Source organism: Cyprinus carpio, chromosome A5, assembly GCF_018340385.1.
Source record: "Cyprinus carpio isolate SPL01 chromosome A5, ASM1834038v1, whole genome shotgun sequence".
NCBI classification, from domain to species: Eukaryota; Metazoa; Chordata; class Actinopteri; order Cypriniformes; family Cyprinidae; genus Cyprinus; species Cyprinus carpio.
The window spans coordinates 32,022,410-32,039,762 of NC_056576.1; the positions used below are offsets into that span (position 1 = coordinate 32,022,410).

General features: G+C 36.7%; 1 protein-coding gene across 3 annotated transcripts; it reads right to left on the reverse strand.

Moving 5' to 3' along the window:
• Window positions 1-2,066: 2,066 nt before the first annotated feature.
• Window positions 2,067-17,136, reverse strand: LOC122145087 (transmembrane protein 272-like). 3 transcript variants are annotated; one of them, XM_042756928.1, is made up of 5 exons: window positions 16,989-17,136; window positions 15,009-15,095; window positions 14,837-14,887; window positions 14,542-14,748; window positions 2,067-2,822 (listed from the first exon to the last, which is right to left on the reverse strand). In XM_042756928.1, the coding sequence occupies exons 2-5, from the start codon at window positions 15,073-15,075 to the stop codon at window positions 2,626-2,628; spliced, it is 522 nt and encodes a 173-aa protein (XP_042612862.1). In that variant the 5' UTR covers window positions 15,076-15,095; window positions 16,989-17,136; the 3' UTR covers window positions 2,067-2,625. The 3 variants fall into 3 exon arrangements, with proteins under 3 accessions (XP_042612862.1, XP_042612863.1, XP_042612861.1); XM_042756929.1 differs by lacking the exon at window positions 16,989-17,136 and adding an exon at window positions 16,914-16,976; XM_042756927.1 differs by lacking the exon at window positions 16,989-17,136 and adding an exon at window positions 16,821-16,893.
• Window positions 17,137-17,353: the final 217 nt, after the last annotated feature.

The window sequence follows — 17,353 nt, forward strand, 5'->3', positions numbered from 1 at the left end:
AGTAAGCTACTAATGTCGAATTTTAGGATTAATTATTGAAACTGAAAATTATATTTAGGTCAAAACTGTCAGTTGTTTGTGAACTATATCCGCTGTAAAGTGTGATCTGTTCAAGCCCACTGAAATGCTTGAATGCAGACACATCAAGACACATGTTTAGTTCAATATATAATTTTATATATATATATATATATATATATATATATATATAAATAAAACAAAACATTAAAAAAACACAAAACATTAAAATAACACAGATTAACTAATGTCAACAGTTTTATCAAAATGCTACACATTTAGCCCTATGTGACATCTGTTTTTATATTGTTTATCAACAGTATACATTTTTATATTGTTTGAATTAACTAGCCGAGTAGACAGATATGAATGTTTATTCTTAACCATACTGAAAATAAGTAAATATTGTTAGCTGATGCAAACTGTCTAGCTAACAAGCTGAGGTCATTTTTAGATTTAAAGTCCAAATATTTTTATTCATCCACCTAGATAGATTACATCTGAGGGAAAAAGAAAGGCTGTGATGTTCAGAACATGGTAAGTACAGTAATTACCAAAGTGGGAAGTGATGCCCTCTGGGGGCATTTGGCCAGGGGTGTTTTTACACCACAGACAAGGTTTGAGAAGAAAAAAATATTATTATATTATATATTATTATAATTATATTTTCCTTAAAATGTTCTTCCTAACTAAAGGCCTTATTCTCATGTCATATACAACTGTGATGTTCTGCAAAACAACAAACTTTAAAACACTTTTTTATCTTACTGGTGAAAATCAGATGGTCAAATCTGTTTTCTCTGAGGTACATCGCAGTGTAAGCTTCACAGTGAACATTACTACATTACTCTCATCAACGTAGTCCATATCAACAACAAAAATATATCTTGACTCCATATAGTGGTTATTTTGGGAAAATCCCAGGAATTTTGAGCAGTAGGATTTTTAAAATATGTGCTAATATAAAATTAAATAAAGTAGCCTATATAAAATTGCTAAATAAATCTATCTATCAGTACTTTTTTACTTAAGTAGATAAAAAAATCGAGTACTTTTGTACTTTCACTCTAGTAAAATTGAAAAAGGAGTACTTTTACTGGAGTAATATTTTATTATACGTATCTGTACTTTTACTCATGTACTTGATTCGTGTACTTCGTCCAGCACCTCCAGAGATCTTCTATCAACCATCCGTATACCAAGTTAAGGACATCCTGGACTCGCGGCGACGGGGTGCCCGGCTTGAGTACCTGGTGGACTGGGAGGAGTATGGACCAGAAGAGCGTTCCTGGGTGGCCCGGGACGATGTCCTAGATCCCATGCTTCTGGAGGAGTTCCATCGACTACATCCAATTCGTCCGGTACCCAGAGGCCGAGGTCACCCTCGTCGTTGCATCAGGGTGTCAGGAGCCACCCCTGGAGGAGGGGGTAGTGTCAGGAACTCACAGTCACAGCCACCCCAATTATCACCAGCACCTGATCCCAATCGCCGGAGTAATGATCACCTGCACCCAGCAATCACTCACCTGTATAAAGCCATCATCACGCCAGTACTCCGCCATCCGGTCTACCGTTCACTACTCCGAACTGTTGCCAGACCCATCTCCTCTAACTTGCTCTTTCTCTGACCCCAGATCTCTATTGCAATCCTCCAGCTATTCTCCATTGTTGTCTCCCCCTGTTTGTCATACCAGGACTCTGTGCTTCATCCATTCAGTGACTTTCCATTAATTGTTATATTGCATCCTGTTAATAAACCATCTACTTATCACTAACCCTCCATCTCTACCCTGGTTTGTGACACATAGTCATTGGGATAAAAGTTTAAAACTAGAATTAATAATAATAATTTCAAGATGCAAAATATTAAATTAAATAAAATAAAACCTTTAAAAAATCTTTTAAATAAAAATTAAACACCCCAGAATTAACTTTTTCTTTTTTGGGGTCCTGATCACCCTATTGGAGTTTATTCTGATATAATGCAGCTGACTGTATTTTTATCCTGCTTTTTACACATATTTTACAAAATAAATGGACATGAAATATTAAGTAGCAATTATTTAATTATGTGAGAAAATACATGAAACCAGCACAGCTATGAAGGAAACCAATTGACATAATGGTCAATTACACATTTTAGCATTCATTTACAAAAATGTATTGGAGTTCAAATTACACCAATCAAATCAAGTACTCCAGACAAAGAACAGTGTAATAATTACAAATACATAAATGAACAAACTGTATGATGGGTAACATGACCTTTTATATGAATTTATTCATCTTTTTTTGTCTTTTTTGCATTACACAATATTCTCAAAGGCAAAATCTGTCACATGCTATTATAAAGACATTAAACTAGTCCACTTAATAAACTTGCATCTTTAATGTCTCTGGTGCTCAACAATACAGATACATTTACACACAGGAATTTATAGAGTTACTTAATATTGTAATGCCACTCATCAATAGTGCAAAAGCTCATAACTGACGTAGTAAGTGGCACTACATCAAATAAGGGCAAAAGGAAGAATAAGCAGGCCTGCTAAAGTGCACAACAGTGTTATTATTAGAAATATCAGTGTTGACTGCTGGCCTTGTCAATCATACATCATCCACATTTCCACTCCTTCTACACAAACACAGGCAGAATAACATGCAGCAACCCCCTAGGAAGGTGATGCCCAGCAATATATAGACCAAAGTGGTGGTCCAGAAAGCAAAAAGGTACAATGTCTTATTGCAGTAATCAGTCCCAGTGTTGTAATCAGGCTGGTAAATAGAGTAGATCCAAACATTACCTGCAGGGGAGAGATGGGTGAAGAAGGTGTTATGAAGCACTTTAAAAAGCACTTGGAAAGCACTTTATTAGTGAAAATAATTTATTGAAAAAATTAAACTGGAAATGAATAGTACTGTACTTCTGTTTAAACTGTTTAATGAAGACCAGTCAAATCAGTGGCCAAGGAAGTGGTTTTATTATACACAAGGGTGGTCACCAGGTTGACAAGCAGAATACAAAAAAAATTATCTTATTTTTCAGTCTACACAAGCCAGTGTGCATGCGCAGTCCTGAGCGCACATCTCAGAACGCTGACTTTTTCTATAGCAACCGGGACTTCTAATAGGCAGCTGCAGTGCTGCGCTGACTTTACCGATTAGCAATTGGCTCATTTACTCAGAGAGAGGGGCTTCATTCAACAGTAAAGTGGCCAGATTGAGCTTTGCATTTTTCCCCATTCAAAACTATATGAGTGACATGTCCTGGGTATTCATTAGTCTTTGGCGTGCAGCAGGGTCTCCAATTTCTCTCTCTGTGCGAGTGTGTCAATTAAAGCAGTGCATTAATATAGAACAGTGATTAAACGGACTTGGAACTACCTGTGCATTAAATGGTTTTAATGCATACCTGCCAGCCAATCAGAATCAAGAATTCCAATAGACCAAGGAAAAATGCAATTTAAACCATGCATTATTTGCCAATTTCAAAAACTAAATGAAGGAGTTTTATTGCACTATTTACAGGGTATCTGCGGGATTATTAAAAATCAATTCAAAACCCTTTTTAAGACTTGAACAAGGTATGAGCGGGGTAGGGCAATGCCTGTATTATACATATTAACCCTAAAATTACATGATTTACAGTTCAGATACAGGTTTTCAAAAAACAAAAAATCTTTTTAAAATGAAATGATTAACATCACATTTTAGCCTTTAAACAATTTTTAAGAAAAGGGATTGGTCAAATGTATAAATTATTATATGTGACCCTGGACCACAAAACCATTCATAAGGGTAAATTTTTCAAAATTGAGATGTATAAATCATATGAAAGCTAAATAAATAAGCTTTCCATTGATGTATGGTTTGTTAGTATAGGACACTATTTGGCTGAGATACAATTATTAAAAAATCTGGAATCTGAGGGTGAAAAAAAAAAAATCTAAATACTGAGAAAATCGCCTTTAAAGTTGTCCAAATTAAGTTCTTAGCAATGCATATTACTAATCAAAAATGAAGTTTTAATATATTTACAGTAGGAAATTTACAAAATATCTTCATGGAACATGATCTTTACTTAATATCCTAATGATTTTTGGCATAAATCAATAATTTTGACCCATACATTGTATTTTTGGCTATTGCTACAAATATATCCCAGCGACTTAAGATTGGTCCAGGGTCACATATTAATTTAAAACAAATATATATCATACTCAGGGGCGCATTAACGCATGGGCTTCAACGGGCTGAAGCCCAGGGGCTTACACTTAGGAGGGGCCTACTGGCTGTGGGTAAATTATATTTTTCTGATAATTTATTTATTTGTTTTATAGGAGTTTGCAGCAGTGACAACAGCATTCTGTAAACAAAATCACACACTCATTTTCAGCCATGCTCTGCTTGTAGCATATGTAGTGATTAATTACATTTAGGTTTCCCCCACATGTGCAAAATTTGAGATGATATGTTCACTTTTTCATAAAAGCATGAAACAAACTTTTACATTTTGGGGCCCTGCCACTGATCTATACTGTATATGACTGGATCGCTCATCGCGTTTTAAACTGCCAGCAGGCAGTGAAGCCACCGGAAGTGTTCGATCCGCCATCTTACTAATCCCTACCGGCAGAGAGCACCATTGAGTCACAGCTAAACCGCTGTCCTAAAATCACCCGATATGAAGCGAATCAGTCAAACAGGACTAGTTTTTATGTTATGTGTATGTAAATTAATGTTTACTTCAGGTGTTATCTGCAGTGTTTACGGTCTTTTGGGGCAGTATAAGCGATATATTTAAACCATTTAGGTGGGTGTGTCTGCTGCGCACTGATGACACAGGTAACGATCCAACACAAAATACAAAATATAGCCTATTTCTTTATGAACATAATTATTCAGGAATTATTAAACATGAACGTATTAGTATCAGAAAAGGATTTGAATATATTACAGTGAATAATACAAAAGCATCTGTTAATATTGCTATATACTGAACTGAAAAGCTTAACTTACTATCTTGGAAATAAAGCCTTTAAATGTCTTTAAATCCATACTGTGTATAGTAAGTTATTTCTCTGAATAAATTATGTTGTGTATATTTTTAATGTCATGATTGAGCAACATCTATTTCAGACTCTCCAAGATCGCGCAAATATGTTTACTAGCAGTAACGTTACAGTTTACATGTAAAATATTGTATGCTGAATTAATAATTATTTTAACAACCGTTTGAATCATTACCTGCTTCAAAATGAATGCTGTTAATGAAATCATTGTTGAAACATTTGCACTTAGCGCCGAATAACGAATAAAAACACTATAACATTTGCAGTTACCGCCTACTGTATGAATAAAACACTATAACTAAATTATATAAACAATGAATAACTGTACAAGGCAAATAAAGGTATACAAAGCATAAATCTTTCTTCAGATTTCAGAATGAGCACTTTGTGATTTGTTTTATATGCTGAGGTCGTGTCCGTCTGATGTTTGTCATGTTCATGATGTTCGCTACTGTAATGAATGTAGCTTTTTAATAAGTTGGGGAAATTCCCGACATTTAAAAAAATAACCATTTACATGCCTAGGGTGTTTGCATTGCAAGAATGTACAGGGATACTTCAGATTTAAAAACGCTGACTTGTTATGTCATGTTTTCTCGTTAAAATCATACAATTTCCTATTAATTCAATAGAACGTTTATGCACACTAGGGATTACCAATATGGCGGCGCGGCGGCTTCACTTTCATGACGTCATGAGAAATCCAGTTCTATATTATAGATCAGTGGGCCCTGCACATTTTCAGAAATGAAGACATCAAAAACGTTGTGGTTGCAATGGCAGCCATTTTACTTTCCGCCATTACCAAATTATGTATTTTGTGTCATATCTTTTGAATTAGACATGATAACACAGAAAAGGTGATGTCTACCCATATATTCTGATGGTCAAGGATTACAATGATGCAACAACATAAAATGTTCCGGTGAGTAGATAATGGTGGAATCAGTGGTGTGAGAAGGAAATCACAGTATCACAGTATGTACAATAGTCCATATTATGGCTATTTATTTTCTCTTTCTTTGATAATTGACTAATATTTTATTCAGTAATACAATAAAAGAATGTTTTCAAGAATACAATAATATATTCCCCCAGGTAAGTATACCTTCCCTTACAAAAAAAGTTTATTCAAGTGTGCTATTAGTATACTTCTTTTAAACTAAAAATAGTAAAGTATGCTTTTAGTTTAGTTTTTATGTATTCCTCAGAAATATACTTAAAATTACATTTAAGTATACTTGACTAATACTTATAAAAAGTCTAAATATTTCTGAGCTATACTTGTGCTCCTGGAATCCGTGTTTTCATTATTACACGGTAGAGGGCGCTAGCACACATCTTCTGCACAGAATTTCCAAAAAAAAGCACAATTGAAGAAGAAAAAAAGAAACAACACATACTAACACGTAATCTAACACGATCATCTAACATGAAACAGCATCAAAACTAACATTATGGAATAAAATGAAGAGGTAATATGTCGACTGATGAAGAGGTAATAATTACAGTCAAGCTTTGGGGTGTTGATCGACTCCATCTATGTTTTGATTATCATTCTGAATCCAATTCATAGTCTTTTTTCAGCTTTTTGTTCGAAATTGTATTTCTTTATTTTTTATTACACTTACCCACATTAAAGTGTTTAAAAAAAGAATACATGAAGCTATAGTAAAATGTTTTTGTTTACAAGCAGATACCCTGTTCTTTCTTTGGATGTTTGGTATGTTTAGATATTCATATAACAAAACATATACAAATTAAAACCTAAATGGAGTATACTTAAAGTATGATGTAAAGTTCACTTAAATAAAACTTATGAGTATACTTGCCGTATAAAACTACTTAACTAGTAGTTTACTGAGACTGTACTTCAAAGTGTACAAAGTATTTAATTAGTAAACTATCAGTTTACCTATAAGTTCACTTTTAGTATAATTGCAGTACAAACTACAAACACTAGTTGTGTACTCATTTAGGACAGGGACTTGGATGCATTTTGTACAGTCAAGGCGGTGCTCGTGCCATGGAATAGAGGCGGATGTTGCCATAGTAATCGTAAAGCATGACAAAATGACTATTCACTAAAGTCAGCCAAAGTACTTTTTACTGTGCGTTCACACCGCCAGCGTCGAGAGCGTCAAAGTGGCCGGAAGTCATTTATTATTAATGCGTCGAACAGCAGCGAGGAGCGGCGTGGCGCAACTTGGCCGTTGAGAGCGTCGAGGAGAGTTGAAATCAGGGCAACTTTATGGTAATGAGCTATGACCCGGTTGGGCAGCAACCAATCAGACCGTAGAAGTCCACCGCTTGAAAGGATTCCAGAGAATGCAGCTCCGACCACATTAGTTCTCAAAACAAAATGTTGATTATTGCTGTGGCGGGTTTGCAATAATCTATTATGTGTCCCTGTTTGCGTACATTTTCAATGCCGGAGGGAAGTCGTGGCCTAATGGTTAGAGAGTCGGACTTGCAATCCAAGGGTTGTGAGTTCGAGTCTCGGGCCGGCAGGATTGTAGGTGGGGGGAGTGAATGTACAGCGCTCTCTCCACCCTCAATATCATGACTGAGGTGCCCTTGAGCAAGGCACCGAACCCCCAACTGCTCCCTGGGCGCCGCAGCATAAATGGCTGCCCACTGCTCTGGGTGTGTGTTCATGGTGTGTGTGTGTTCACTGCTGTGTGTGTGCACTTTGGATGGGTTAAAAAGCAGAGCACGAATTCCGAGTATGGGTCACCATACTTGGCTGTATGTCACGTCACACACTTTTACTTGCATCAGAGTATTTTTATAGTGCTTTATACATTATTAGGTAAAGGACCTTAATACTTCGTCCACAACAATATTTAATGAGGTTAACTTATAACGTTACTCTCATTGTGGTTAGTCTGCAAAAGATCAACAAGCTTGTTTTCTTTTGCGGCCACTTTAAATACAAGATAAGCATTCGATCTACGTCAGAGCGGTCACAAATCTTTCTGCAGCGTTGTGAGCAAAGCGGCCAGAGCGCTTTTTGACGCTCTCGACGCCGGCGGTGTGAACGCAGAGTAAGACTAGTCTTTGAGTCAGCTCATCCCGAAAAAAGAAAAATAAAATAAATAAATAATAATAATAATAATAATAATAATAATAAATGTGTTAACTCACTCCCATGTTGTTCTCGCACGTCAAGCATGCTTTTAAACGTACGTGTGCTGTAGGGTGTGCATTATTATTATTTCCCATTTCATATTTTATAGTTACTTCCGATTACTTTTCCCACGTATAGCTCAGCTCATGTGCATGAAGCGCCATCTACAGGTATTTCCCATAGACTGTATAAAAACATGGACGTAGTGTCCGTGACGTCACCCATAAGCTCAAAAGCCCTGTCCCAAATGGCACACTCCGGACTTGTGGACTTCCTCAGAGTCCACACTTTGGTGACGTCATGTAGTGCAGACCTATAGGGCCCTTGGCGCAAGTCCACGGGGGCGCATTGAGAGGTATTTTTTGGACAGACTCGATCGTCACGCGGGAAATAACGATCTGGTTGTTTTTTGACAGGAGCTGCAGGTTCGAGGAATATGCTGCCTATGTTCCATTTGAATTAAGATTACAGTTTTAACACATAATAAACATGTGCGTGAGTTTCAGATGAATTTACAGGTTTAAATATAAATACTAGGTTTACATATGACTCAGTAAAGCCCTGACATTCGCTTCAAGGGTACAAAGGGGGCGCTGCTGAGCACACTTCAGAGCGTTAAAATGCTGAATGGGACGGCCTATGGACTCGTAGACTCGGTGAGCATGCGCAATTTAAGTCCACGAGACCGATAGTCTACATGAAGTGCGCCATTTGGGACAGGGCCAAAGTGTGCAGGGCGGGCCGTCGCCATCTTGGCAGCGCGTCACCGCGCGACTCTCCGGATAATCGAAAATGGGCAAAAAGGCGGGAGCTGGTTGCTGAATCCACGCCCACCTAGCACGACGGCATTGTCAGCAGCGGCAATCCACCTGTCACTCAAGTGACCATGGCCTTAATTATGCAGAACTTTAAGACTTAATATAATTTAAATGGATGAGTTATAAAAAAATTCACCCCCCTCACAGTTGTCATGAATGGCAAAATTAGCTATATAGACCAAAATCCTTTTTTGAACCAGGCTGTAAACATGTTTTTTTCTGCTGTAAATTTGGGCATTTTAACATGGGGTGTCTATGGGAATGACTCCCTTTTGCAGCCAGCTTCAAGTGGCCAGTCGATGAATTGCAGTTTTAGTCACTTCCGTGTTGGCTTCACGAGAGAGAGCGGGAGGTTGCCACTCTGTATTTCCCTAAACAACCACAGGTCAGAATGTTATTTGACCCTCTAACTCTAGCACTTTCTATTCTATTTTAATTCTACTTTATCTATTTATCTTATTTTTATAAAAAAAACACTAGCTTTCTATTTTTCTATTCTACTTGTTTTTCTTTGTAAGTGTGTGTATATATATATATATATATATATATATATATATATATATACAGTACAGACCAAAAGTTTGGAAACATTACTATATTTAATGTTTTTGAAAGAAGTTTCTTCTGCTCATAAAGCCTGCATTTATTTGATCAAAAATACAGAAAAAACAGTAATATTGTGAACATCCAGTGGATGTTACATGTGACACTGAAGGCTGGAGTAATGATGCTGAAAATTCAGCTTTGCATCACAGGAATAAATTATTTTTTAAAGTATATTCAAATAGAAAACTATTATTTTAAGTTGTAATAATATTTCACAATATTACTGTTTTTTCTGTATTTTTGATCAAATAAATGCAGGCTTGATGAGCAGAAGAAACTTCTTTAAAAAACATTAAAAATAGTAATGTTTCCAAACTTTTGGTCTTTAATGTAATGTATATATATATATATATATATATATATATATATATATATATATATATATATATATATATATATATATATATATATATATATATATATATATATATATATAGATTTTCACACACAGGTGCTGGTCATATAATTAGAATATCATCAAAAAGTTTATTTATTTCACTAATTCCATTCAAAAAGTGAAACTTGTATATTATATTCATTCATTACACACAGACTGATATATTTCAAATGTTTATTCCTTTTAATTTTGATGATTATAAGTGACAACTAAGGAAAATCCCAAATTCAGTCTCTCAGAAAATTTTAATATTACTTAAGACTAATACAAAGAAAGGATTTTTAGAAATCTTGGCCAACTGAAAAGTATTAACATGAAAAGTATGAGCATGTACAGCACTCAATACTTAGTTGGGGCTCCTTTTGCTTGAATTACTGCAGCAATGCGGCACGACGTGGCATGGATTTGATCAGTCTGTGGCACTGCTCAGGTGTTATGATAGCCCAGGTTGCTCTGATAGTATCCTTCAGCTCTTCTGCATTCTTGGGTCTGGCATATCACATCTTCCTCTTCACAATACCCCATAGATTTTCTATGTGGTTAAGGTCAGGCGAGTTTGCTGACCAATTAAGAACAGGGATACCATGGTCCTTAAACCAGGTACTGGTAGCTTTGGCACTGTGTGCAGGTGCCAAGTCCTGTTGGAAAATGAAATCTGCATCTCCATAAAGTTGGTCAGCAGCAGGAAGCATGAAGTGCTCTAAAACTTCCTGGTATACGGCTGCGTTGACCTTGGACCTCACCTCAGAAAACAGTGGACCAACACCAGCAGATGACATGGTACCCCAAACCATCACTGACTGTGGAAACTTTACACTGGACCTCAAGCGACGTGGATTGTGTGCCTCTCCTCTCTTCCTCCAGACTCTTGGACCCTGATTTCCAAAGGAAATGCAAAATTTACTTTCATCAGAGAAAATAACTTTGGACCACTCTGCTGCAGTCCAGTCCTTTTTGTCTTTATCCCAGGCGAGACGCTTTTGACGCTGTCTGTTGTTCAAGAGTGGCTTGAAACAAGGAATGCGACAGCTGAAACCCATGTCTTGCATACGTTTGTGCGTAGTGGTTCTTGAAGCACTGACTCCAGCTGCAGTCCACTCTTTGTGAATCTCTCCTACATTTTTGAATGGGTTTTGTTTCACAATCCTCTCCAGGGTGCGGTTATCCCTATTGCTTGTACACTTTTTTCTACCACATCTTTTCCTTCCCTTCACCTCTCTATTAATGTGCTTGGACACAGAGCTCTGTGAACAGCCAGCCTCTTTTGCAATGACCTTTTGTGTCTTGCCCTCTTTGTGCAAGGTGTCAATGGTCATGTTTTGGACAACTGTCAAGTCAGTAGTCTTCCCCATGATTGTGTAGCCTACAGAACTAGACTAAGAGACCATTTAAAGGCCTTTGCAGGTGTTTTGAGTTAATTAGCTGATTAGAGTGTGGCACCAGGTGTCTTCAATATTAAACCTTTTCACAATATTCTAATTTTCTGATATACTGAATTTAAGATTTTTCCTAAGTTGTCAGTTATAATCATCAAAATTAAAAGAAATAAACATTTGAAATATATCAGTCTGTGTGTAATGAATGAATATAATATACAAGTTTCACTTTTTGAATGGAATTAGTGAAATAAATCAACTTTTTGATGATATTCTAATTATATGACCAGCACCTGTGTTGGATAAAAAAAATAAAAATAAAAAAATGAATGGAACACCAGCTCTGTCAGACTCTGTGTGTGTTTTTCTTACGAGTACTGCGTCAGGCTAACAGAGACTTGTCATTGTTGCTCTTGTTAGTTTTGATTGGTTCTATTGTCCTCATTTGTAAGTTGCTTTGGATAAAAGCATCTGCTAAATGACAATGTAATGTAAATGTAATGTATAATTTTATTTTAGTTACTTTTGTTAGTTTCGTTTAGTTTTTAATTTATTTTGAAATTTTCATTTTATTTCATTTTACAAAAATAACCTTGCTTCCCACCCCCATCTGGAATGCCAAATTCCTGACAATTTCAAGTGACAGCTGAAAAACTCATCTCTCTTTCGTCAACATTTGACTGCATCCTAATTTAATAAAAAGAACTTTCACTTTCACTTTCCTTAATCCCTCCCTGTTCAAGATTGCACTAATCTGAACAATGTCTAAAACTTTGTATTACGAGCACTTCCTGTGTTTATTTGCCTCTTTATGATGAATCGTGGTGTATTCCTCAATTGTAAGTCATTTTGGATAAAAGTGTCTGCTAAATGAATAAATGTAGGGCGAATTCCAAACGGAAATAAGCATTACTATCTCATCAAAGCGTTTGGAACTCTCTTGGTAAAAGGGAATGACTGACCAAATGTTACCTTGACAACACTGCACATGCGTGCAGCATTCAGCACTCCATCAGTTGTTGCAAGTAAATATTTCCTCTTCTTATTTTTTTTTTTTCAAGTATTGTATAATTATTTTATTAGGGCCCGAGCACCGCGGTGCGAGGACCCTTTTGGAATTGCTCAGTTTCTTCTTCTTCTTCTTCAAAGAAAATCGCATTTTTGAGGGCCTAAACATGCTCCAAAACTCACAAAACTTTGCACACGCATCAGAACTGGCAAAAATTTATATCTGATATAGGTTTCAGAAGTGGGTGTGGCCACCTGCTGGTAACAGGAATTCTCATGTTTAACACTGTTATGGACTCCTAGCAACATATTAAAAAGTGTCAGCAAGTGCTAAATGCACTGGCAACATGTTAGAAACATTCTAAAACATGCTAGTAGCACTTAGCTAAGTGCTAAAGCATGCTATTAATACTATGAAACAGGAAGTTGTTGTAACTCAGGGTAGCAATGTCTGATCTGCCCCAAACTTCACACATTTGATAGGTGTTATGTCCTGAACAGACACGTTATAGGTATAGCGCCACCTACTGGCAACAGGAAGTGACATGTTTTACACTGGTATGCAGCACAGTAAAATATGCCATTGTGTGCTAAACATGCTAGAAAATTCTCAAACATGCTAGCAACACTTACTAAGTGCTAAAGAATGCTATTAATACTATGAAACAGGAAGTTGTTGTAACTCATGCATACAATGCCCAATCTGCCCCAAACTTCACATGTTTTATAAGAGTCCTGGCTTGAGCACATCTAAAGGTCAATATTCAATTATAATTATAGCGCCACCTGCTGGCAACAGGAAATTACTTGTTTTACACTAACTTAAACATGCAATGTCCAATCTGCCCCAAACGTCACATGTTTGGTAAGAGTCCTGGCCTGAAGACATCTACATGTCAATATCCAGTTATAGTCATAGCGCCACCAACTGACAGCAGGAAGTTTGGCACATATAAGTGAATTTGATGCATTTATCCAACATTAACAACTTTAAAAGAATATTGCCTACTGTTCGCTGTTTCCCAACAGCCACTGGGTGACGGTGAGCCCAGGTGCGAGGGCCCTTTCATTGCTGCTTGCAGCTTTAATTTAGTATTAAACTTTTTCAAATGAAACTTGCTTAAACTACCATCTTAAATCATATTTCTCTCACTGACGAAAAATATTTTGTTAAAATAAAATATTAAAATCGTAAAATTTAATTAGCCTATTCTATTTATTTGTATGTGTATTCAAAATCAACCCCAACTTTGCTTTTAAAAGCATCGCAAAATCTCCTAACCGAAGATCACATGATCACAAACAGAAATCACTTCCGTGAAGTAACCATCGCATGGTCCCTTTGCTAACGGACTTCTGGAAGGGCCCTTCTTGAAGGGATTGAGCTGTTCACTTTCGTTTGGAACGTCCCTACAAATGATGTCCCCTTCCCAAAGTGCCCTTGAAGGGCACAAAAAAGTCGTTTGGAATTTGCCCATAGAATCAGGCAGAGTGTTGACTGTTACCAAGGTGAGTGTAGAGTGACAGTTCATCAAGAAGGAAGGCTGCACTGAGAAGTATCAACTAAAATAAATGATCCCTTGTGGACACTAAAACTGATAGACAACTCTGGCCCCAAAGGGGTATTGTAAATAAACTTTACAGGAAATATGCTTGAAATTTCATTCTACAACTTCTCAGATACTGCGATTTCTTTCTAATCCTTCTCACAATGTTGTATATGATATAATTGAAATCCTTGACCATAAAAACGTAGTGGCAGACATCACCTTTTCTATGTTATCACGTTTGGTTCAGGAGATATAATACAAAATACATAATTTGGTAATGGCGGAAAGTAAAATTGCCATCCGTATCACAGTTCTTGTCTTTCTGTTCTCTTGAAATTATAATTAAGACTTTTCTTACAACATCTAAGGTATTTAAGATTTTCCATGGCCTTATATTTGATAAAACTAAACTGAAGACTTTTCAAGAACCCGCAAGAGCCCTACATTTAAGTTGGGCAGGGCAGTCATTTTCCAGTCGGTCTGGTACAATTTGGTAGCCCGACTGGAAAACACTATAGCCCCAGGATGTCGGACTAGTGATTTTGCAAGCCCTGATTATATCTTACCAGCGATGAACCAGCAGAAGAGGAAGAGTGACACCAGTGAATTCCAGGCGGTGCAGAGACTGCTCAGAAGAGACTGCGTGCCATCTTCTGGCTCCTGGGTGCATGGCAGGCAGGAGAGCAGACCCAGCACCAGCGCAAACCCACCTGACACTAGCAGATAGATGGGGATATAGGGCTGCTTTTGACAGTCATGCAGATATATTGCACCTGTGACGAAGAAGGGAGATGACAGACTTGTTTATATCCCCAAAATTAACTTAGGTTTATAAAGACCTGATAAAATAAGGACACATACCAATTGATACTTGTGCAATGGGCAGAGCAGTCACAATGAGTTTGGAGATTACTGTGAGACATTAATTAGAGACAATTAAAACATTTTTTTACCATACTTTTGTCATAATTTAATGAATTGTCATATCAACTTATTACACACACAAACACAATAACAGATTAATTGTGACTACTTAGAACAGGTGTGCTGAGTTTGGGTGGTTTGCGAATATTCTGCAGTAAATATTGTCTGTCCTCCATTTTCTTTACTTCACTATGACCTGACAAAAAAGGAAAGAAAAATTAACAGTAAGCTATTTTACATCTTGCAGGAGAAACTGTGGCTAGATGGCAAGAGCTACATCGCAGTAATTATAAGGTACTGAGTTAAGTGAAATCTTCAAAAACAAACAAACAACAACAACAACAGCAACAAAAAAAACAACCAGTAAATATTAATTCTGATTTTGCTAACAACTTCTTTCCTAGGTAATAGCGATGTAAATGTTCAATAACTTTTTGAGGGCAATTTAACCACTTGTGTATCACCCCAGCACTTCAAGAAACTGGAATAAATTAAAGACAGGGATTAGAGTAAATAGTCCCTAGTGAGATCTGTATGCAGCTATATGCGGGTTTAAAGTGTTCGAGATGCAACAGTTGGAATGCAACATGATTACAGTTTGAGATAAGGCACACATCTAATATAATTAGATGTCTTATTTTTCTTATATCTTATTTTTATTATAAAAAAATTCATTACATTGTAAATTACAGTAACATTATTTTTTTAATAATTTGTTGAATGTAATAATTGCAATAGCTATGTAAATACAACTAAAATACTATTAAAACTGATAAAAAAAAATATAAATGGTTTTTAAAGTTAAACATGCAAATGTGCCACTAAATAACTGAAATATTTACTTAAAATCTCAGGGGGTACTCCAAGTACATAATTTAGGTCAAAGGGGTTCGCCTGACAAAAAAGTTGGAAAACCCCTGTCCTAAGTAATATGACACGTTGTACTCTACTTTTGGGTCCTAAACGCTCGTTTTTTGGGTTGACAGCTTATAAAAACGTAGTTCAACAGCTTGTTTGCTGTACACCTTGTCACACAGTAGCTTTTAGGCATTGCTCTGTTTTTTGTTACAAGTCAGAAATGACAAGGAGGCAGCAGCTTTCCGCAATAGAAAGTCACTGGAGAGCGTTGGATTGTAAACACCCCCCCCCCCCCCCCCCGGTGTGGGCGTGGCCTAAAGGGGCTCTGTCTCTTTTACAAAGAGGAAGCTTGGAGGAAGTTTTACAATTTTTGACAGAGGCATACAATTTATTTATTTATTTTCTCCTGTGGATTAAGTTGTACAGATTAATAGTTAATCACAAGAATAGTGATGTGCGCAGGCAAAAAAATCACCTCCACCTGAAAAAAAAAAAAAAAACCTGGCAGAATCACCCACACTCACAGACACACCCGTATGCAAGTGCTTACAGCACTCTGAGCGCCTGTTAAAAAAACAAGATGTTTGTAAACCAAAACGGAAAGCACCCAGACAAGCTTATGAACTAAGAGTAAAAACAAAACAGTGAAAGAGTATAGAAAGTGACCTGCTTCTGATATTAAATAAATAAATAATTTCAGACTTCTAACGAACAAAGACAACAATATTTAATTAACAGTCACGAGTCAAAATTGTGCCATTAGATCTTCAGGACTCTGTAGCCCAAAACAACAACCAAAAAGCTTTAAAACCCTCAAAGCATTTTTGGCCAGACCAACAATTGAAGAAATAAGCAAACGAACGAAGCATGCTACAGAACCACTGTGTCCAGGCTGGTAGTTCATGGTAGATCGCGAGACTTTTCGTTAGCTTAACGTGCAAACAGTGCGTTTCTGTTTTAAAAATACAACGCATGAACGCGGAAACGGCGACTTAATCTCGCACAGAAATAAAATTTTACACTGTAGTCAGTTCAAATTCACAACTTCTGTAATTTCTCTCACCCGAGGCAGGGTCCGAACAATTTAATATGGCTGAAAACAGCTGACGGAACAGCAACATTCGGCGAAGTTGTGAAAAATATTTAATCTATTTACCAAATCTAGTACAATTCCCGAAGCTCGGCTTGCTGTTATAATTCAGAAGTTGAGAGAAATACTTAATCTACTTACCAAATCTAGTAAAATTCCCGAAGCTCGGGTTGCTATTATAATTCAGAGATTGGAGTAACACGGAAACTGTGGCCTTACTACCGGGTACAGGCAGCACTCCTCGTGGGTGGGATCGTTCAGTTTGCGTTTATTTGACAAGCATAGATCACGGTAAAACCCAGAAACATACGGTCAGGATCACGTTGAGAAACTAACTTTCAACACAATATATGTAGTTTACATGTTAAACATAAAAAATAGTAAATGCGTGCTACACGTTTGTTTATAAACATTTATATGATCGAATATGTAAATTATACAGCAATATAGCTTATAAAAGTAAATATATATAATGTATAACATTACGATATCACTATTGTTTCACT